Source organism: Manis pentadactyla, chromosome 3, assembly GCF_030020395.1.
Source record: "Manis pentadactyla isolate mManPen7 chromosome 3, mManPen7.hap1, whole genome shotgun sequence".
NCBI classification, from domain to species: domain Eukaryota; kingdom Metazoa; phylum Chordata; class Mammalia; order Pholidota; family Manidae; genus Manis; species Manis pentadactyla.
In genome coordinates, this window is record NC_080021.1 from 147,722,301 (window position 1) to 147,746,782 (window position 24,482).

Here is a 24,482-nt window from a genome sequence, read left to right on the forward strand (position 1 = left end):
ACATAATAAACCAGGAGCAAGACAAGAATGCCCACTCTTGCTACTTTTATTCAAAATAGTATTGGAAGTCCTAGCTAGAATTAGGTAAGAAAAAGATATAAAATGCATTCAAATCAGGAAGGAAGAAGTAAAACTATTTTCAGATAACATGACACTATATATCAGAAACCCTAAAAATTCGACCAAAAACTGTTAGAATTAAGCAACAAATTCAGAAAACTTGCAGGGTAAAATATCAATAAACAAATATCTGTTTCATTTCTATACAGTAAAACCAACCAGAAAGAGAAATTAAGAACACAGCTCTATTTACAGGGTAAAATATCAATAAACAAATATCTATTTCATTTCTATACACTAAAAACAAACTACCAGAAAGAGAAATTAAGAACACAACTCTATTTACAATTGCAACAAAAACAATAAAATACCTAGGAATAAATTTAACCAAGGGCTGAAAGACTAAATGGACTTAAAAATATATGAGACTGATTAAAGAAATTGAAGATGACACAAATAAATGGAAAGATAGTCTGTGCTCATGAATTGGAAGAAATATGATTAAAATACTCATTCTAACCAAAGAAATCTACAGATTCACTGTAATCCCTAGCAAAATCCCAGTGGCATTTTTTCACAGAAATAGAATAAACTTTCCTAAAATTTGTATGGAATCACAAAAGACCTTGAGTAGCCAAAGCAATGCTAAGAAAAACTGCAGACATTTTTTATATGCCCTGATTTTAAAGTATACAACAAAGCTATACTAATCAAAACAGAACAGTATTGGCATAAAAACAGATACTCTGATCAATGGAACAGAATACAGAGTGCATAAATAAATAAATGCAGTCAATTAATTTATGACAAAGAGCCAAGAATATATAGCAGTCTTTTCAATAAATGGTGCTGGAAACACTGGACAGTTATATGCAAATGAATGAAACTGGACCACTATCTTAAACCATACACAAAAACCAACTCAAAATGGGTTAAATATTTGCATGTTAAGACCTGAGACCATAAAACCAGAAAGAAACATATGTGGTAAGCATCTTGACATCAGTCTTGGCAATATTTTTTGGATTTGACATCAAAAGCAAAGGCAACAAAAGCAAAAATAAACAAGTGGGACTACCTCAAACTAAAAAGCTTCTGCACAGCAAAGGAAATCATGTACAAAATGAAAAGATAACCTACTGAAATGAGAGAAATATTTGCAAATCACATATCTGATAAGCAATTAATATCCAGCATATATAAAGAATGCATACAACTCAGTAACAGAAAAACAATCCAATTAAAAAATAGAGGATTTGAATAGACATACTTCTGAAGAAGACATGCAGATGATAAAAAGACACATGAAAAGATGTTAAACATCACTGCACATCAGGGAAATGCAAATCAAAACCACAATGAGATACCACTTGACACCTGTTAGAATAGCTGTTATCAAAAAGACTGAAATAACACATGTTGGCAAGGATGCAGAGAAAAGGGAACCCTTGTGCACCTTGATGGGAATGTAAATTAGTGAAGACATTATAGAAAATAATACAGAGTTTCCTCAAAAAATTAAAAACAAGTATCCTATGATCCAACAATTCCATGACTGATTATTTATCTTAAGAAAAAGACTAACTTGCAAAGATATATGCGGTCCATGTTCACTGAAGTATGGTTTTTAACAGCCAAGGTATGGAAAAAAACCTATGTGTATATTGATGGATGATGAAAATATGGTGTATATATACAAAGGAATAGTATTCAGCCATAAAACAGAAAATCTTGCCATTTATGACATGGATAGATATTGAGGGCATTGTGCTAAGTGAAATAAGTCAGACAGAGAAAGACTAGTACTGTATGATCCCACTTATATGTATAATAAAAAATAAATAGATCTTAAAAAACTGAGCTCAACAGATTGGTGGTTGCTAGAGGTGTAGGGTATGCAAAAATGGATGAAGGGGGTCACAAAGCACATACTTGCTGCTAAAAAATAAATACATCCTGGGGATGTAATGTACAGCACGTGACTCAGTTAATAATAAAATATTATGTATTTGAACATTGCTGAGTATCTTAAAAGGTATAATGAGAAAAAAATTTTTGTAACTATGAGATGACAGATGTTAACTAGACTTACTCTGGGGATCACTTTATGGTATATACAAATATCAAGACCTTAGGTTGTGTACATGAAACAAATATAATGTGATAGGTCAATTACATATCAATTAAAAAAAAACCATTCTGAATCCAAATCCTGTGTTCTTAAACCATTATATAATACTGACCTCCTGTTCATTTCTGGGAGTTTAGGAACTTGAAGTTTAAAACTGAACATATTCTGTGCCACATTCATTGCTTTCTGATATTTGCACTGGGCAGCACATTGGTTTATATGTGGTTCATCCATTGCCAGCTTTTCTCTAGACTCACTTTTTGATGATTGTGCTTTACATAATCAGGTGCTGTTCAGTCTCAGAATTCCAAATGTTATACATTAAGTAGTGAACTTGATGAGTGACTTATCTGATTGCCTTTAGGTAGCAAGACAAAAGATAACATTTTCCTTATGGTATTTCTTAAGTGTACAAATAGAATATATATAATATAAGGCCACTATAGGAAGTCCAATCCTTCATCCTAAAACCTGGTTGTTTTAACTTAAGATCACTTTGTATCTAAAAGTTCACCCTTGTAAATGCTTTGAAGAGTGCTGGCTCATTATTGATTATTTCCCTTTGTGCCATTTCTGAAGTACATCATAAGCCCACTGGGGATATCCTTGCTAGGCAATTCATATCTTTATTTTTCACTTATTATATAACCTTACTTCCTTAGAATCTCTGCCACAATTCACATCACATAATGCCATACTTGGGCCATCATCTCCCCCACTACCACTTTTGCCATTTGCTAAACTCTATAGATTTGCAGTTGATACTGCAACATTATGTTAAGAAATAGCTGTGTAGCATACACACTCCCTGCTGCCATGCACAATGCTGCCATGTGACCGTAAGCAGAGAGCAGATCTGCCCAAAACAATCCCAGCAAAAGTACCGCTGCTTGGCTCACAAAGGGCTGGCTGAGGTGAACTGCCATCTGCAGCAGAGATAGACCATTGCTGGCAGACAGACAGAAAGGCAGCTCCACCCACAGCCCACTGACAGCAACTAATGTTCCAACACAAAGGAGAACCAGGTACTGGAGAGTAGAGTCTTGAGCTTCTGGGCACCACAGGATGCCTTCTTCATAAAGCCATTACTCTCTAGACCAGGAAGCATAGCAGATCTGTGAAATACAAGGGAGAAACACAGAAACACTGACAAAAAGAGGAAGCAAAGGAATATGTCCCAAACAAAAGTACATGATTAGACACCAGAAAGAGGGCTAAATGCAACAGAGATCACCAATCTTCTTGATAAAGATTTAAAAGTAACAGTCATAAATATGCTCACTGATCTGTGGAAAAGTATTGAAGATCTGAGGAAGGACTTCAACAAAGAAATACTAGAGTTGAAAAAGAGCTACTCAGAGTTGAAGACTACAATAAATGAACTGAAATATACAATGGAGAGAATGAATAGAAGAGGAGACAATCAATGGGATGGAAATTAGAGAACAGGAATGCAATGAAGCCAAAGAATAGACAGTAAAAAATTATCTCTAGAAATGAGAGGAGGCTAACAGCTGTGTGACAACTGCAAATGAAACAATGTTTGTATAATAGGGGTACCAGAAGGAGAAGAAAGAGACAATAGGGGTAGAAAGTCTCTTTGAAGAAATAATTGCTGAAAGTGTTCCAATCTGAGGAAGGAAATAGACACCCAGGTCATGGATGCACAGAAAGCCCCTAACTAAAGGAACCTGAGGAAGACAACAGCAAGACATACAATAATTAAAATAACAAAGATGAAGGATAAGAAGAGGGTACTGAAAGTAGTCAGAGAGGGAAAAAAGATTACTTGTAAGGGAAACCCCATCAGGTTATCAACAGACTTCTCAGCAAAAACTTTTAACAGGCCAGAAGGGAGTGTGGCATGAAATATTTAATGTATTGACACAGAAGGACCCGAAACCAAGAATCCTCTGCCCAGAAAGATTATCATTCAAATATGAAAAAGAGATAAAAAATTTCCCAGATAAACAAAGGCTGAAGGAATTTACAATGACTAAAATGGCATTACAGGATATATGAAAGGGACTTCTGTAAATGGAAATGTTCTTGTCTAAATAGTTTTTACCAGTGGAATAAAACCTACAGTAAATGTAGTAGATCAATTGTTTACTAAGCAAGTACAAAATTAAAATGAAACAAGAGTAGTAAAACCAACTATACACAAAATCAAAGGACACACACAAAAAATGCAGATTATGACATATAGTACATACTGTGTGGAGGAGGAAAAAGAAAAAGAAGTACTTTAAGATTGGGTTTGAAATTGAATGTTCATCAACTTAATATCAACTGTTGTATACTTGGGAAACTACCCATGAACCTTACAGTAATCACAAATCTAAAGCCTATAATAGAGACACAAAAAGTTAAAAAAGAGAAATCTAATCAAAACACCAAAGAAAATCATCAAATAATAAGAAAAGAGTATAAGAGAAGAAGAAAGGAATAGAGAGGAACTGCAAAAACAACCAGAAAACAATTAATACAATGGCAATAAGTTCATGCCTATCAATAGTTACCTTAAATGTAAATGCACTGAATGCATCAATCAAAAGATACAGGGTGGTAGAATGGATAAAGAAACAAGACCTATTTATATGCTGCCTACAAGAGACTCCTTCTAGACTGAAGATATACACAGGCTGAAAGTGAAGGGATGGAAAAAGATAGTTCATGCAAATAGGGAGAAAAAAGCAGGAGTAGTAGTATTTTTATCAGACAAAATAAGACTTCAAAACAAAAAAGTAACAAGAGACAAAGAAGGACATTACATAATGATAAAGGGATCAGTACAACAATAGGATGCAACAATTATAATAATCTATGCACCTAACACAGGAGCACCTAAATATGTAAAACAAATACTAACAGAACTAAAGGGGGAAATAGTAACTTATTCATATTAGGGGACTTTAACACACCACTTACATCAATGGACAGATTGGCCAAACAGAAAATAAGTAAGGGAATGGAGGCACTGAACAACACATAAGATCAGATGGACTTAACAGATATCTACAGAAAATTCCACCCAAAAGCAGCAGGATACACATTTTTCTCAAGTATAGATGGGACATTCTCCAGTATAGATCACATACTAGTCCACAAAAAGAGCCTTAATAAATTCAAAACAGTTGAAATTATATCAAACAACTTCTCATACCACAATGGTACAAAAGTAGAAATAAATTACATGAGGAAAACAAAAAAACCCACAAACATATGGGATGCTAAACAACATGCTTCTAAATAATCAGTGGATCAATGAACAAATCAAAGCAGAAATCAAGCAATAACATGGAAACGAAAACTCAACAATTCAAAATTTATGGGACACCACAAAAGCAGTTCTAAGAGGGAAGTACACACAACACAGGTCTACTTCAAGAAATGAGAACAATCCCAAATAAACAGTTTAAAATTACAACTAAAGAAACTAGAAAAAGAAGAAAAAATGAAACCCAAAGTTAGTAGAAAGAGGGACATAATAAAGATCAGAGCAGAAATAAATAAAATAGAGAATAACACAATAAAAATAATCAATGAAATCAAGAGCTGATTCTTTGAGATGATGAACAAAATAGAAAACCCCTAGCCAGACTTATCAAGAAAAGGGAGTACACAAATAAAATCAGAACTGAACAAGTAATAGTCATAACTGTCACCACAGAAATACAAAGAATTATTAGAGAATTTTGTCAAAAACTGTATGTCAATAAATTGGACAACCTAAAAGAAATGGACAAATTCCTAGAAAAGTACAACCTTCCAAGACTGACCCAGAAGAAACATAAAATGTGAACAGAACAATTACCAGTAATGAAATTGAACTGGTCTAATAAAAATCCTAACTCCAGGACCAGATGGCTTCACAGCTGAATTCTACCAAACATTTAAAGAATAGAAGATACAGACCCTTCTTAAAGTATTCCAAAGGGTAGAAGAGGAGGAAATACTTCCAAACCCATTCTATGAGGCAAGCATCACTCTAACACAAAAACAGACAAAGACACTACAAAAAAAGAAAATTATAGATCAATATCCTTGAGGAACATAGATGCAAAACTCCAACACAAAAACAAAGACACTACAAAAAAAGAAAATTATAGGTCAATATCCTTGAGAAACATGGATGCAAAACTCCTCAACAGTATTAGCAAAACTGAATTAAAAATACATCAATAGGATCGTCCATCATGACTAAGTGGAATTTATTTCAGGAGTGCAAGGATGGTGCAATATTTGTAAATTAATCAACATGATAAGCCACATTAACAAAAGGAAGGATAAAAACCACATGTTCATCACAATAGATGCCGAAAAAGCATCTGAGAAAATTCAACATCTGTTCATGATAAAAAATCTCAACAAAATAGGTTTAGAGCATATGTATCTCAACATAATAAAGGCCATATATGACAAACCCACAGCCAACATCATACTTAATAGCAAAAATCTGAAAGCTTTTCTCTAAGATCAGGAACAAGACAAGGATGTTCACTCTCACCACTTTTATTCAACATAGTACTGGAGGTCCCAGTCATGGCAATCAGACAAGAAAAAGATTGAAAGGTATCCAAATTGGTAAGGAAGAAGTTAAATTGTCACTATTTGCAGATGACATGATATTATACATAGAAAACCCTAAAGATGCCACCAAAAAGCTATAGAATTAATAACTGGATTCATCAAAGTTGCAGGATACAAAATTAATACACAGAATTTTGTGTTCCTCTATACTAACAACAAACTAGCAGAAAGAGAAATCCAGAAAACAATTCCATTTACAATTCATCAAGAATAAAATACCTAGGAATAAACCTAACCAAGGAGGTAAAAGACTTGTACTCTGTACACTGTGACACACTCCTGAGAGAAATTAAAGATAACACCAATAAATGGGAATCTATCCTGTGCTCATGGATAGGAAGAATTATTATTGTCACAATGGTCATCCTCCCCAAAGCAATTTACAGAGTCAGTGCAATCCCTATGAAAATACCAATGACACTTTTAAGTGAATTAGAACAAATAGCTCTAAAATTCATATGGAACCACAAAAGACCCTGAATAGCCAAAGCCATCCTGAGAAAGAAGAATAAAGCTGGGGGGATTACTCTCCCTGACTTCAAGCTATACTACAAAGTTATGGTAATCAAAACAGTATGGTACAGGCACAAGAACAGACCCATAGATTAACGGAACAGAATAGAGGCCAGATATAATCTACACATATATGGCCAATTAATATATGACAAAAGAGCCATGAATATACAATGAGGAAAAAACAGTCTCTTAAACAAACTGGTGCTGGGAAAACTGGACAGAGACATGAAATATAATGAAACTGGAATGCTGTCTAACTCCATATACAAAAGTAATCTCAAAATCGATTAAGGACCTAAATGTGGTACAAAACCATAAAACTCTTAGATGGAAACATAGGCAAATATCTTTTGAACATAAGTATGAACAATTTTTTTCCTGAACATATCTCACTGGGCAAGGGAAACAAAATTAAAAGTGAACAAGTGGAACTACATCAAACTAAAAAGCTTCTCAACAGCAAAGGACATCATCAACAGAAAAAAAAAGGCAACCTAACAGTATGGGAGAATATATTTGTAAATGATAGATTCTTTTAGGTTGTCCAACAAGGGGTAATATCCAAAATATATGAAGAACTCATAAACCTCAACACCAAGAAAAAAACCTGATTAAAAAAATGGGTGGAGGACCTGAAGAGAGATTTCTCCAAAGATGAAATAGATGGCTAACAGGCACATGAAAAGATGCTCCACATTGCTAATCATCAGGGAAATGCAAATCAAAACCACAATTAGATAGCACTCAACACCAGTTAGAATAGTTACTATCCAAAAGACAAGAAATAACAAGAGTCAGCAAAGATGTGGAGAAATGGGAACCTTCTTACACTGTTGGTAGTAATGTAAATTGGTGCAGCCACTGTGGGAAAGCAGTATGGAGATTCCTCAAGAAATAAAAAATAGAAATACCATATGACCCAGTAATTTCAATTCTGGGAATTCAAAGAAATGAAAATCCCTGGTTAGAAAAGAAATATGAATCCTATGTGTATTGCTGCATTATTTATAATAGCCAAGATATGGAAGCAACCAAAGTATCCATCAACAGATGAATGGAGATGTGGTATATATACATAATGCAATATTATTTAGTGAGTAAAAAGGAAAGAAAACCTGCCATTTGCAATACCATAGATGGACCTAGAGGGCATTATGTTAAGTGAAATAAGCCAGGTGGGAAAAGACAAATACCATATGAGTTCCCTTATCTGTGGAACCTAAAAACAAAACAAAACAAAACAAAAGGAACAAAATAGCAGTAGACTCACTGACACTGAAATGTGACTGGTGGTTATCACCGGGAAGGGGTTGGGGTGGGTGGGTGGCGAGTGTGAAGTGAATAAAAGGGTGCAAAAATTCTCAATCATAGTATAAGTTGGTCATGGGGAAGGTAGAATAGCATGGATAACATAGCCATTGATTCTGTATCATCTTCCTATGTTGACAGATAGTAATTGTACTAGTGGGGGTGAGAATTTAAGAATATGGGTAAGTGCTGAACCAGTGCGCTGTAAACTTGAAACCAATATAAGATTATAGGTCAACTATACTTCAATAAAAGTCATAAGTATATAAAAAGAAAAAGCTGTGTAATACTATGAGAAAAATGTGTTCTATTTGCTAACACATAAATGCATTCTGCCCAAGAGAAGTGTAATGTGCAATAAAACAAAAACATAAAAAAACCCTTCAAAAATCATTAATATCTATTCTAATAATAAACTAACGGGACAAAACAAAAAATAAATATAAATAGTTTGGAGCCAGAAATCTCTATACTTGGGAATGTTTCTGTCATTTAATTGGGCAAGACGATTCTACATTTCCAACTGAATTTAGTACCTTATTCAAGAAATCCCTCATTAATTAGAGAGATACTTCTCATAGAACTGTACACCATAGAAATAATGACAGAAACACACTTGCACAAAGAAAAGCAAAAGTCTCTTTTCAAAGTTGTCACTAATCTTGAACTGAAAGGTTGGTTGAAGGAAAGATACTCATAGACTGTGTTTCTATTAAAGCCTCCCAACCCAGGCTAGTAATAGCATTAGGGTGTCTCTTTTCTGGCATAAAAGAATATCTGTAAACCAGGGTTAAATGTGAACATTGAGAAGAAGCCAATGCTGTGAGGTAGACAATAGAGAAATCTCGATTATATGGGCTACTGCAGAGAGCTTTTACACAGATAAAACTAGACAGCACTGTTAACTCTAGATAGACTCTGAATGCAAGGGTAGAGAGACATTTACATTCACAGCCCCGACCTCTGCATGCAAATGCCAGGTCTACCATTAGTGTGCCCCCAGGGACAGCATGCTATTAGTGGGAGGAGCATTTTATCACTGGCATTCTTTAGAATTGTTCATGCATGGTGATTATAATAAGGGCAGAGTCACTTTTAGTGAATTTTATAACCATCTTATAGTCTCAACAGATAATACACCTAACGTGTACCCTAGGCTGTATCCCTCTTGGTTCACAACTGCCACATTTGGACAATGTTTATTTCTCTGGGATCTCTTGAGACATAGGAGCCCTGTAGTTAAGGATTATTGCAATACTTGAAACAAACAGGATATTTTATTTTTGTATGTCAGTTACACTTTAGATAAAAACAATAGCCCTGTTGCAACACCTGCCGATGGATCAACTGGGAGCTGCCCTGTGTTTCGGGTGGCACAGCCCGATCTCTAGGCTACCAGTGCCCTTGGTGCATGAGATGGTGTTGCTGTGCTATGCGCAATGGCATGGCCTGAAGAAGGGAGGGAAGGAGATTTGAGGAAGGCCCTGGGAGCTAAGTACATTATCAACAGTTAAAAGTGTCTAGAAACCAGGATCTAGTTTACTTGACTGTTTTCTACCAACCCCACCTTGTTGACAAACATTTGACTTCTGAATAAAAGTTTGTTCTGAAGAAAACATATTCATGGCCCATGCTGGAGGTGAGCTTCACCCAGCTACTCTTCAATAAAATTTTTATCCTGATTCATTGCAACCTCGCCACCATGCTGGTTTTAACGCCCCAGAGTATGGCACCAATGTGGTAACACAGACGAGCTACATCACAGAACTGGGGATAAAGATGGCCAAACTGTGTGGTCAAAAACGGATCTCTCAGAATGAGTAACCTTCCGTGACTGGTGGGTAAAAATCTGGCAAGTATACACTTCATCCCTGGGTTGTGTGCCTCCTTTGTCTATGCAGCCTACAGTATCTGTATGATACACACCCTTATAATTAATTACAGAATGTCTGGGTTAATTTATTCTGTCACCAGGAGAGGGCTAGAATTAGATATCAGTCCTAAAATTGCCCTCAGGCCTGGTTCTTCTGCAGATGGACTGGACAGAGCATTGAGAAGCATGAATTTATTAGATGATCGAAATGTGTCCTTGGCTGGGTAGAAGCAGGAGGAGTTATCAAACAGACTATTTGTTACTGAGCCAAGTACCACACAGGGCTCCCTCACAGACAACTAGCTGCTGCAGAAAAAACTGCTTCATCTCCTACTCCATGCTGCATTTGCACTTCCCCTTATATTATCTTACAAACAAGCTTCATATGTTGGCACAAGAGGAAAACAGACCATGTGAGCAACAGTGTCTGAGACCACCTAAAAAGATCTTGGTTGACATCATAATTTCCATGTTTAACATATCAAGAAAGCTTTCTTTTTCCTTAACTCTTGGGCTCACAAGGGGCAGAATACTATCAATCATTTTCTTTAGTGGGGACCAGTTTGGCTGGCACAGGCCAAGCTCAATGTCTCTCCTTCACTGAAAATTTAGAGTGAATTCAGAAAAAAGGTAACTAAGGAAACCTATCTCCTCTTATGTCCATGCAATTTAACCTACTGCAGGTAGACGAGCCTGGCTCACTTACGGACAACGAAAAGTCATTAGTGATGTGCATTATATATTCTGAAACATAAATAGCTGTTACATTTTAGCTTGTACTTCTATCTAAGTATTTTTTAGTTCTTATCCTTAAATTATTATCTCTCAATTGGTCATCTTGAGACATGGAATACATGTAGACAACTCACTGCACAGGATAACATGAAAAAGGATGGTGTTGATATATAAGCATTCCTTGGCCAAAATATTTTCCATCATTTTTTTTCTGCACAGTTAGCTGTGCAGAAACTTATAGAAAGAGATTTCTTACCTGGAGTCTTGAAGTTCCTCAGCTGAGATGGAGTATCATAAACTTCAAGGATCCAGTCTCCTATAGCTTGTTCTCCCCAGCAATGAATGGTCATGAACTCCCAGCTTTTAAATCCTTCCATGGAATGATCAAAAAGCCTGAGAGAGAACCATAAGCAGTATTTTGTATGTTACTTAAAATCCAGTGAGAGTCAAGTCAAGACCATGATCAAAGATCTTCTTGTATCCATCAGCATATTCAGCTCAACACTGGAGATGTGTCTTCATCCTGGACAATACCTATTACTAGATCCAAACATGTATCATTGTCCTACCACAGGGAAATAGGCATGGGGCTGGCCATGCAATAGCAAAACTGGAAGGGATGACCATCTGGGTATCAGGGAAACAAGGCTAATTCTCGACCCACAAGACTGAGAGTACCATGTGCTGAAGGTGTGGAGCAACTGAAACTCTCTTGCAATGCAAAACAGTATAGCTGCTCTGGGAAACCGTTTCAGTTTTTACCATACAACTCAATAATCTCCCTCCTAGATATTTACCCAGGGGCAGTGCAGACATTTTGTCCACACAGAAACTCCACATGAATGTTCACAGCAACTTTATTCATAATCATTGAACACAACAGCTCAAGTGTCCATCAACTGCTGAATAAATTGTAAACAAATTATGGTACATTCATACCATGAAATTCTACCCAGTAATAAAAGATACTGAATAAATGCAACAAGATCAACACATTCCAAAAGCATTAAGCTAAGCAGAAGTTGTCAAATACAAAAGACTATGCACTGTATAATTAAATTTATATGTCATTCTAGAAAAGGCCATGTAAGCAGAAACACATGAGTAGTTGCCAGGCGCTGGGAGGGCAAAAGAAGGGGCATGGTGGAAGTTTCGGGAATGATGGAGCTGTTTTATTGTACTATAACTGTATATATTTATCAAAGTTCATTAAATTATTCACATTTAAAAAGTGAAATGTATTTAATGTAAATTATGACTTAGTGAAAAGACTCTGCTCACTAATCCTATCTGGTTCAGGGAGTCATACCTGGAACTCCAGCCTAGATGCTGCTCTTCCAGCCTCTGGTGATTTTTTAAGTTTCCAATTCCCTATATGAAAAAATCTCTCCCTGCCTGAAATAGCTAGAATTACTTGTTTCCTGTTGGTATAATCCTGGAGGTTACAAAATATGAAAAAAAATAAAAGAAGGAAACAGAACCTCATCAAGAATAAAGAAATGTCAATAGATACTGTATTAAGCTAGCATGGGAAGAAAGAGGCTTATCATTTATATAGGCATATAATGTAGACTTGACTACCCAAAGGAATATCCAAAAGATTTCAATAGAGATGGAACCTAGAAGGTGGAAAGATGAGGCAAGAGATAAAGAACTTTTTTAAAGAATTAAAAAAAAATTGTGTGCATCTATTATTTTTGTTGAAAAAATAATAAATTGAGAAAAAAAACTGAGCACCAGGAGACCAACAGAAAGGGAAAAATATCTCTAGCATTGTGTTAGGGCCAATCATGTCCAGTTATGGGGCCGTATCTGTCTTTCAGTGGAAACAAATGCAAAGGTCATAGCAACTAGATGTTGATGGCTATTCAGAACATGCAGTCAACTCTCTTAATTTAGTGTTCACTAATGAAACTGGTGGTTATGATCTGACCTTCTATGTATATCTTCCAATTGGGAGGAAACATGTCCCTCTAAAACAAAAATAACTAGACCAATCCTCTTATAAAATATATTAGAGATCTGATTTTTTTTTAAAGTGTTTTATCAGTGTGTTTGAGGTTAAATGCCAGCTGCATTTGAAAGCTGAAGGGTTGGGTGGCACAATTGTGTAAATCGGTGACATTGGGCATTTTTCCCTAGAGAAAATAAACAGGAAAATCACTGGCTATGGGTTTCTGAGCCCTTGAAAGAAGAAATATGGAAAACATTTATCAGCATTCTCAAAGTGTCTCATGATCAGAAAATTTGGAAAAGGCTGAGTTAAGGTTGAACAGATCTCTTTACTGGAGAGCATCTCAGATACATGGAGTATTTAAATATGTTTGGTCAAATCTCCATAACAGGGTTAATGGTGGGCAGTGATTTTCAGACCTTATATGGACAGGAAGGCCTTTTCTTTTTTGGGGGGATATTTGTATACTATGTCTAATAGTGCTGAACAGAGGGGTGGCATTCCAGGAGGACCATGCCTCAGATAACAGGGAGAAAAGTAGTGACTCCTTCCAGGAATGTCCTCCCACTGTAAAAGATCTTCTATAGATTAAGGATGGTACATTTTATAGACTCCTACAATCCACGCACTACCACACAGGGCTTGTTTCACAAGTTTATGGCTCGGAACTGGACTCGGCCAGAAAGACACTGCCAGATCATGATGTTCATGACTTACACCGTATATAGAGTCTTTCCCATAAAACCCAGAAGTAGGTGAAATGCTGGGTGAAAAGGAGACACAGCAGTGGGGGAGGACAAGCCTTTTCAAACTGCCCTTGCCATCAGAAAGATGTCACTAAAGGAACATGTTGACACAGAAATGAATGGAGGTGGAAAACCAGCCTAGAACCACTTCACCCCCAATTCTCATTGAGGCTCTAATTCATTGAGGCCATTGTGCCATTTAAGGGCACTAAAGCACCAACTTGTCACAGAACACCTTTCCGAGAGTGCCAAACTTACAAGCAACTCCCAAACAGTTTAGACAGAACATTTGGCTCGTGGCCTCATGTCCAAAAACTACAAAGGAGACTTGGGGCTGCCATCACGAGGGGCAGTCTGGTTTCTACAACCTCAATGTTTACTTACTCATGGGTCAGTTATCTGACTGCTGGGTTAGCGGACCCTATGTTTCTTCCCTTACAACCCTTTCATCTCCACCTCTGAAAATCTTTCCATTGCTGCCAATCACTCTTAAATCATACTTGGAACAAAAATTAAATATAAACTGGGAACCAAGAAGAAATATCCATAGTCAGCATTCTAATAAGTGTTTAAACCTGAATATCAAGAGCTTTGTCTACCTGGCTAAAGCGGTTTCCCACCCTGGTCTGTCCATTTTTTGCAGAGCTGGGGAACATTTATTAATTTCATGTGGACATAACACTTAAGGAGAGGAATTAAAATGCAGCCAAACAGGATCATTGCATTTAGCTAAAAGAGCTGAAGTAGACACTAACTGTTGTTTCCACTAGCCAGACATCCACTTTTCTAATCTCATCTTCTCCTTTTCTAAAATTCAGATTCAGTACTTAAACTGTTCTCTATCTTTAGCATTAACATTTAAAAACCCTGCATCATCTGCACTTAACAGAGGTAAGTTTGGTAGTAGATTAGATTTGTGTTGCAAAGAACATACTTGCTCAAGACAACCAACTATCAAACCACTGGACACCCACTAAAGAGATTCTATTTGTGTGGTCTCTGTTTACTGACTAAAAAGTCCAGTACTTAATTTGGATATCTGTACTATGCCAACATTATTACTGTGGAAAAAATGTCAATAAAGCAGGGCCAGTGGGCTGAAAACTTGAGGTGATTAACTCCATGCCTGTATCCACATCTCCAGTTGCCATGAACCCCTGTTCTGTCAAAGTTGACTTCGTAATCTTGTGCTCAATGAAATGATACACACATGCAGGGGCACAAACTATGCATAATTATTAAAATGGTGCCCCACAGGTTTTCAAATGAGCTGTTTTCAAATGAATTACTCTGGATGAAGCATGGTAGAAAGACTGCCATCAACTGGCGCATGTCCTTTTGAGGAATTAACTCACAAAATAACTCATAGAATTACTGCAGACTTTTATCCCCTTTCACTTAGAGTCTAGCCAATGTGTCAAGGCTACAACTTTCTTCTATGATGTTATGGCAACTAAGTAACAAGACATTTCATAAGTCCTGACAGGTATGTGTTATCATACAATTATTACTAAAATTATAAATGGATCTCAATTTCAGAATCATTTGCTACTACCCAAACAGTATTTATGTTCACTGCAGAATGACTTTAGGCCAGTATTTTTGGAAGTTTGCTCTTAAAAAAAACACTTTTTTTTCCAGTGCTTCAGATAATTTAATGTGGAGCTTATAGACTGCTTGAAGCACTCATGTGGCTCAACTGTAAATGAGTTTTGATTTTCTTTAGGTGTTTGGCTTTTGTATGTTTTAAATAATTTGCTTCTGAAACACGGTATTTAAAATACACAATTAAGTTCTTTTCTTTTTCCTAATCTAAATCACTTCTTTAAGAGAGTTTGAGAGAAAGGTACTGGTTCTAAAGGTTTGGAATATCTAAAAAGATGAGCTTTAAAATAATTTTCAACATGCATACTATTTACTGACTGATTCATCAACCCCCAAATGCATTCTTTCTTGTGGACACATGATGTAGGCACTTCATCTTCTTTTAAGATTTATTCCATTTAACACTAGATGGCTTTTATCTAAGTATCTGTTTTTTATTATAAACTCCTTTGTAAATTACTTGCATAGCACCTAGCTGCAGATTGCTCATCTGTCCTTTGATGACCTAAAAATAACAATAAGGTGTATGAAAAGGCTGGATGGCCTTTTAAATCACTGCTATTTAAAGTGTGGTCTGTGGACAGTTAGCTTCAGCATCACCTGGGAGCTTATTAGAAATGTAAATTTATGGGCCCCACTGAGAACTACAGAATCAGCCTCTTTGGGAGAGAGGCCCAGCCATCTGTGTTTGAGAGTCATTCACCAGGTGCTCTGAGAAGCACTGTGTAAATAAGGGTTGGCACTTACTAAGTGCTTACTATGCTTGGAGCTGTGCTAAGGACTTGCTGTATGTTGCCTTATTTAATACTTGTAACAACCCTATGAAACAGACAGTATTGCATCTATTTCTAGATGAGAGGATCTCTTTTCCAAAGCCTAAAGCCTAACATAAAAATTGGTGAAATCAAGACAAACCCCGCTCTGTCTAACTCCAAAGAAGTGCACCATGTTTTGAATAAAGGAAGGGGTTTCTTCTGGTCACAGACCTTACCAGAATGTAAAACATTCACTGCAAAAGTGTCATTTTCACTGCAAGCCACATAGGCATTTATATAGCATGACACTTTACAAATGTCAGTAATAGTCTGTCATTCAACATTTAGGCAGTGACAAAAATGATTCAAATATAAACACTACATTAAAACATAATTATAGAACGCTATAGGTTTTGCAGGCTAGAAAGTGTACATTCTCTCCACTTAAGACCTTAATTAGAAGCAGAGAGAGTCATCTGTAATCAAATTTAGAAAGGGAGACAAAGTTTCAGCTTTCAGGCAGAGGCCAAGTTTTGGCACAGAGAGTCAGTGCAGCAAAGCTGTAGCTAAAACTCAACGAATCGGGAAGACGGGAGATTTGCGGCGGTGGGAGGACGGGAGGACAGCGTTTCCTAATTCTAATTTACACAGGTGAAGGAAGAATCTGAGGAGACAGGCATCTGAAACTTTTCACAGAGGCACAATTTAAATATGTGGTAGTATAAGAAGCTTACATCTTAAGTTCTTATCTAAAAGCATTTAAAATTGACCCAAGACCCCTGAGATTCCCCCCACCAATGCCAGACCATCTCATTCTCCCCTGAAGTAAATTATTTGAGCTAATTTTTCAGTCTGGCTTTTTGTCAGGCAGGGTGTGGAGGCCAGAGAGGTGGGAGGGCAAGAGAAACAAAGGGAATAGAAGGAACTTAGCGTTTGTCTATTCCAGGATGCGTTGTTTGCTCGGGGCCCCTACCTACAAGTGATCGACCTGGCTGACGGGGGTGCTGGCATGCTGGGCTAATGGGGCACACTCAAGTTCCACTGGCTCTGCGTGCTGCTGAGTGCCTGCCAGGGCTCAGCACCTGCAGACGCCTGGATAAACTGTTCTGCCTGGAACAGCTGTTCTCCACGGGAGTTCCTGCAAGTGCCCGGCAGCCAGCCGGCGCGGGGCGGCACTGAGGGGCTCCAGACGGCCCACACAGACAGAGCGCTGAGCAGCTTTGCAGAGAATCCATTCCCAAAGCAGAGCGTGGTGAGGGCATAAACACTACTGCAGGAATTCCCTGCTGAAATGTCTAGGAGAGTAAGGACTTCGGAAGAGCTGACCGTGGCGCCCCCTTGCTTCCTTTGGAAATGTGCGCTAATGGATAGTATTTTCAGGCCCGAAGACCAGGACACATATTTTGTTTATACTGAAAAGGAGAACTGTCCCAGGTAATAAGGGAGGGGCGGCGGCTGTCATCTCAGGTCTTCTCCCTTTTGTGCTTCTTGCCTGCATGTCTGTGTTTTGCATTGTAAAGGGGACATGATACCAAGTGACCTCAGATGCGCGGGCTGTGCGGGATCTTCCCGCAGCACCGCACTGCCCACTGTGAAGAGTCGCCCTTCCTGGAGAAGCAGGAGAGATGGAATGGGGACGACGCTTTGGCGCCACTGCTCGGCCTTTTCATTTCAAGTGGCCCCTACTGGGGAAGCTTTATGTTTTAAACCTCTCAGAATTCCTATCTTTTAACTGCACAGTGTTCTTTGCTTTACGTGGTCCTCCTTAGAAATCTTGACTTCTTTGCAAGAAAGATAAGTGTCCAACAGGGGAACTATTTATTGCACTCGTTAATCTCTGACATACAAATTCCTTCTAAAACTTGACCTATTCATCTTTTCCTTGAGGAAAAGCATTACTGCCTTGCAGGCCAACAAGACAACACTGGGAACAAAGCAGGCATTTCCTTCACCCCTCCTGACTCTTTGTGCTTTTTGCCCTCAGCTCCCAAAACTGGGCATGTGCTCTGACTAGGGCCAAGGTGAAGGGTGGACACTAGGGTTCCTTGCTACTAGGTCAGAGAGTGAGAGGCTTTGAGGACATATTTCCTCTCATAAAACTAAAGCTTCACAATACGCCAGGAGGGAAAAATGCCAAAAGAAACTATCCTTCCTTAGCTGCCTTGGTAGGAGGGACGCTACTAAGCATCCAGCAGAACAAGGAGAGAGAAGCCAGGCTCTGGAGGCCATACATGGTTTTGGGACCTGCTGCAGCTGTTTTATATTTAAGGGCTCAGCTGCTCAGAGCCATGGTTTTTGGGGAGCTATAGACAAAATGAATTCATAACATCCTTTGTATCTCTCAGTGCCTCCAGCCCCTTCCTCCACAGCAATGTGCACTTCTAGGTGGCTACTTATTTTCAGTACTGAGGTGGAAGATACACAGATGAGCAGCATTTGAGGAAACTGCTCCAGACAGAGAAGACACACTCAGTGTCACCCTTATCCCCAGGGGACCTTGGCGGGGAGGGTGGGGGGAGAGTGAGTTAACCTCCAGCCCGCCGGTCACTGAGCATCTGGAATGACTGTTTCTTTTCTCTGACACAGGCATGTAGCACTCATGGGTTCATAACTTTGCAGAGAGCCAAGCAGGTGTCTGCTGCTGAGGAATGCATGCAAGACTCCCGCCAGTGATGCTGTGACCCACCAGATGCCTGAGATGGAACCCCTAGCTCCTCTGCGCGCAAGCTTCCTCCCTGAAGTCATTTCAGGGGAATCCAGTAAGAAACACTGAAATATGCAGGAAGAGCCCAGCAAGGCTGAGGAGATTGAGATTTTTCAAGTAAAAAGCAACTGTGGATGGACTGTTTTTCTACAACCTAGGGAGCTTGAGGGGTAAGAACCACACACGTGTGAAGCCAGCCTTTGCACTTCAGTGTCTCACCTAGACACTCTTACAAGTTCAGTGCAGAAGAATAATGATAAAGAAAAAACAACAACAACACAAAACAGAGAAAAAGGTCTTCCCTGAATTCAGTAAAAACAGCTGGTGTGACATCCATTAATCAACTAAACAATTAGTTGTGCATCTGAAGGCTCTGCTGCCTGGACAGAAGCATCAGGCAGGTAACAGAGATTACCCGGCAGGCATTAGCTGAACCACTGTCTGCAGAGGGAGGAGGGCACGGGGAGGGCATGCCTGGTGATCTGATGCCAAAGTGTCCCTCTGTTCTTTGCACCTGCATATACTTATTCTGGCAAAAGTGCATTTCTCAAAGTACTAAGCCCAGGTTTCCCCATGCTCTAATAATGGAAGACAGTGTTTGAGGACTGTGAAAGCAACTGGCAGTTGCTCAGTGTCACTTTTGATTCTACAGCCTTACACTGCTCCCTGGCTTCTCAATTATTCTGGCCTACTGTCTGTGTCCTAACAAAGAATACTACTGCCACAGTCATCTGGCATGTGGACCGGTGGTTAAGTCTACACGAAAGGTTGGCTTTCATTTGGACTATACGGGCCATTGATAAGAAGTTTCTTGCTTCCATTAAATGTTCCTCTTGGAGGAAAAAAATCAAGTTAAACTACCTTTTGTGCTTCTGGCCATGATTTGGATTTTACAGCCACAATGGGAATGAGGTAGATGAGACAACCAGACATTTCCCAATTCTGGTCCCACCTGTCGACAAGCACCTCCTGCCTCCGTGCTCACCCACTCAAAAAGCCAGTGGAGCATAAGAAAACTCGTCCTAGAACCGTCTGGCTTTTCAGCAGAATTCTGGCAATACGATGACCTGGTGGAGAAATGTTTGGAGGGAGTGGGAGAAGGGAAGAGGCTAAGAAGAAGAATGGAGTTTCTTCTTGCAAGAAGACAAGGGGCCAACCTTTAAACTGGGGTCAGCAAACTCCAGTCACTCCTCAAGGTAAATCTGGCCCACTGCCTGCTTCTGTAAATAAAGTTTTATTGGAACACAGCCATGCCGATTTATATATATCGTCTATAGTGGCTTTCACACTCCAGTGGCAGAGTTGAGTAGTCATGACAGAAATATGCCTGCAATGCTCAAAACATTTACCAACTGGCTCTTTGCAGAAAAAAAAATTTGCCAACACCTGTTTTAAAACAAACAGAATTTCCTTTAACTTTGGAAAGTGCCTGGGCAAGAGAGTTCAGTTAATCTGTTAAAAATGCCAGCAGAAATTCAAGGGCATGGGGGAGAATCTCAGAGGCCTAAGGAGTTACTGTTCTGTGTTCCTGTTTTTGGATAAAGAACAACAGGTGGCCTTCAATTTTTCTGCTGTGCCCTTTTAACCTTACCCAACTATTAGATAATTACACAGTCCCATGCCTACAGATTCTAGGCAGCTTCATACTCTGCTTTTTTATGAGCAGTGAGATAACGACAGTCCCACCTCCACTGTGGCGCATAAGTGCTTCCTTAGTGAGATTTTAGGGTAGTAAAGAAGGAGCAGCTGACCCTTCCTACCCTAAACGATAGCTGAGTATCAGTGTGACCCTACATGCCGGTGGGCAGAGGCCATCACTGTACCTGTTGGCCAAGAGCTGGGACCTGGTTCCGGAGGGTGAGGTCAGGTAGATGGCCAGATCTCCCCTCCTGGGGTGGGTGATGGTTATGCGCACGACGACGTGTTCCAGGTAGTTGACATCATGGTTGGGGTTATCGGAGCAGCCAGAAGCTTTGTAGATGGAGCGCACAGCACTGTTGGGGCGAATTGTCCTGCAACAGAGAGAGAGAGGGAGCTTGGGTAAAGTACACGGCAGAGTTTGGCTGAGTGAACCTGCAGGCCTGGAGTGACTGCTTGATGTAATGCAAGCAATTAGGGGCTGGACACTAAACAACACAGTTGATTGGATCACTTAAGGGACTGACACTCATTAGATACTGGGACAGATGCAAGTGAGAGGAAAGGGGGAATTAAGGTTCTTTTATGTTCATGCAAGTAGTGGATGGTATCACCTTGCAAAAACAGATTGCTGGATGCCTGCCCCAGTGTCTGATGTAGTAAGGCTGGGCCAGGTCCCAAGAATTTGCATTTCCAACAAGTTCCCAGGTGACCGTGTGGTTGATTTATGGAATACACTTTGTGAACACAGATACAGGGTACCGTGGTCCAGTGGACGCTCGGGGGTGACCATGACCTTGGTTCAAATCCCTGGTCTACCATTTCCTTGCTCTACAGCCCATGGACACACTCTTGCCCTTGTCTGCAGGTTACCGTCTTCTTCACTAGCTTCCTCCTGTGCCAGTACATCCCTTTAACACTGGGCTACAGCCTCCCTGGCATCAGTTCAAGTTCTGGGGTAATTCATTTCCCACCTCAGAGGCTGCATCCACGACTCCGCCTGGAGTACATCTTTTGGCTGCCATTTATGTGGCTTACTTCCTCTTCCTTCACAGTTAGAGCTTACATTTCACACTCTGAGACCATCATGGAATCATAGGACAAATCATGCCCCTCACTTCTTATTTTCTACCCTTCTTATTTCCAATATTCTCTTTATTATAATTTGAAATTATCAAATTATTGCATTCTTTTTGGTTTGCCACCCACTAGACTGTAAGCTCTACAAGGGCAGGAAGCATTTCTTATGCCCCTTTTCATCCTTAATATCTAGCTCAGTGCTTGGTAGTAGGTCAAGAAAAATAGTTGCTGAATTGGTAAATGAATTTTTGAAAGAATAAACAAATATTCCCTCCAGTCCCATTTCCTTATTTGTCAAATGGGAATAGTTGTTAGGAACTTTTAAAAAGTTTTAATAAGAAAGCAGGCATGAAGTTTCTAGCACTTAGCTTGGCCCACAATAAGTGCTAAAAAAATACTGGTTAACTTTTCATCCCTTATTGCTCTCATTCCTTACCACTAAAGAGCAGAATGGACAGAAAAAAACCAACCCAAAACTTCATTTGTTTCTGCTTCCTAACAGAGTTCTTCTGTTCTGGTTTCATCACAAACCAGTTCCTAAATATTTTTCTGAGAGCTCTCTCCAAAGAAAGCCAGCAGCAAAATATTAGTAAAATCAGCACGATGAATCCCATTCTTCAGATTTAGCCCCAACCAGAGACTTCCCACCATCGCTTGGTAAACCTGTCAGCACAGCTTCCAAGTCTACATGGCTGAAACAGGGAAACAGACCCTGAAACCTCTGCATAAACTGTGCATTCTGTGCATTCTGCACTACTCATTGGAGAACTGCACAGTATGTAGTTAAGTTTCCAGAAGATAGGTTTCATTCTACAACAACTTCTGGAGAATACGTGCACTATCAAATAGAAATACTGACTGTGTAGACACCTTAAGAATGCCCATCTGTAAAGGTTCCCCTAAATCCCCTTTTAAGATATGCTTTTCTTTTAAGGATCCTTGGGTTCATTAGTCTTAACAGCTTAGCATATTATTCATTCTATTAGGATTCCATAATTACTTGAGGATAAAACTACATAGGTTTTGGCTTCTGTGTGTAACTGAGGGCTATCTCAAGCACCCGTGCCGGCCTAATCTCTTCCAGAACACTGCCAGGCTGCTCACTCGCCGCAGACATTACTTGATTTGTCGGTCCGTGCTCTCCACACACACGTGCTGCTGGGGAACAGTGGTCCATTTCTCCGCCTCCATCACCATGGCTTCTGCATCCATCAGGCCAAATCCATACAGATGGCTCACTGTGGAAGGTAAGAGACTGGTCAGCCTCACTGTGGTTAGGAGCAAGCTATGCTATATATGCTGACTTATAATGCCACTCAGCAGGGAATGCAGACACAACCCTATGGGATCCTAGCTTCCTATCAGGCAGTGATTTAAAAAATAAAAATAAAAATGTGTAAACAATAATAATAAGTAAATAAGATGGACATATTACATTCATTATGTATTATTACTAGTCACTTGGGAATTATTAGTACATGGCAGGCACTAGTCCATATTTTTACAGCTACTCCTCTCAACAATCTTAAGATGTTAGTGCTGTAATTATCATCATGTATGGGTGAGAAAACTCAGGAACAGAAAGATACCAGCACCTAAGATTGACCAGCACCTCAGTAGCTGAGCTGGATTGTAACCCATGTGGTTTTGCTCCGAGGCCTTCCTGTTAACCACTTGTATTCAAGTGATGACATCATTGATTTAGTAAGATGAAATAGTAGGTTTAAAGAGAAGTGACAATGTATACAACTTCTAGCACAGTAACAGCTTACATGTAAGAAATACCAATTTTCTGACATATCTAGTGTTTAGGTTGAATATCCTGGGAGACATAAATTATTATGTTTCCTCTAGCATATGAAAAACTTATGAAACCTTATAATACCTGAACTATTTGGAGCCTCTAGACCTTTATGCCAGCTTCTTAGTTTCAAAGGTTGCAATCTTTTAGTTCTCAGTGAGAATACCTATTGCTGAAAGCTGAATTTGGCATAACTGTTGAACTGAAATTTCAATTACATATAGGACTATTTTAAAGATGATGCAGCAAGATCTACATGTGCAGTTCTTTTTAAAAAAAATACTTTAAAATCCCAGTTGAGCAGTTAAAATCTCCCTCTTGTACTAAAGTGTCCCATATCTTTATATTTAACACAAAGTCGTACTTCTATCACATTTGTTGCTGAAAACATCTTCCTATGTTAAATACTTTTTGCAAAAATACTTATCATTGCCCCTGCTTATGGATTAAATACTTATACTTCAGCTTGCGAGTCAAGATGTTCTATGGTCGAGTCCCGTTCTAATTGCAAAATTGCAAAACAGCCCCCTCACCAAACTTCTTGCTTTAGAAAGGTCACTCCTTCCTGGTTTTCCGTTCTGTCTAGCTCTTTCTGCCTCACTGCCTTGCTCATGCCCTTGGCCTGGAATTCCCTCCCTCCTCCTCTTCTGCAGAGTCAAACCTACTCTTGAAAGTTCCTGAAAGAACTTCTTGAAATATCCACTGACTAATAAAAGTCAAGAGATATTTATAGGAACTCAGCCATCTGTGACGAGTGAACTTTTTTCTCCTAGCCAGGCTTTCTAACTCTGCACAGAACCCCAATATCCCCATGTTAGGATCAGGTAGTTTTAAACCAGTGCAACTTAGCATTTTATCTCAGTTTAGGAAATAAGATGAATGATTTGATTGGTACGTGGAGGCTGCAGAAGAAGGGAGGTGGGGGCTTGGGAAGGGCATGGCCTTCGACCAGTCTGCAAAACTGGGGCTGCCTGGGTGCCTGG

The 24,482-nt window shown here is 39.0% G+C and overlaps 1 protein-coding gene and 1 long non-coding RNA gene across 7 annotated transcripts in view; one reads left to right on the forward strand and one right to left on the reverse strand.

Moving 5' to 3' along the window:
- Window positions 1-24,482, reverse strand: part of PCSK5 (proprotein convertase subtilisin/kexin type 5) — a 452,855-nt gene that overhangs the window by 184,391 nt on the left and 243,982 nt on the right. For all 6 annotated transcript variants that reach the window (XM_057498570.1, XM_036893448.2, XM_036893449.2 and 3 more), the window contains exons 11-13: window positions 22,819-22,936; window positions 20,804-20,992; window positions 11,473-11,609 (exon numbers count right to left, since the gene is read on the reverse strand). In XM_057498570.1, coding sequence (XP_057354553.1) covers window positions 11,473-11,609; window positions 20,804-20,992; window positions 22,819-22,936 — 444 coding nt within the window. The remainder of the gene's footprint in view (window positions 1-11,472; window positions 11,610-20,803; window positions 20,993-22,818; window positions 22,937-24,482) is intronic.
- LOC130682979 (uncharacterized) overlaps window positions 15,496-24,482 on the forward strand; it is a 33,341-nt gene continuing 24,354 nt past the window's right edge. The window contains exons 1-3 of the long non-coding RNA XR_008996498.1: window positions 15,496-17,710; window positions 18,863-20,176; window positions 22,783-22,945. This is a non-coding gene — a long non-coding RNA (uncharacterized LOC130682979). The remainder of the gene's footprint in view (window positions 17,711-18,862; window positions 20,177-22,782; window positions 22,946-24,482) is intronic.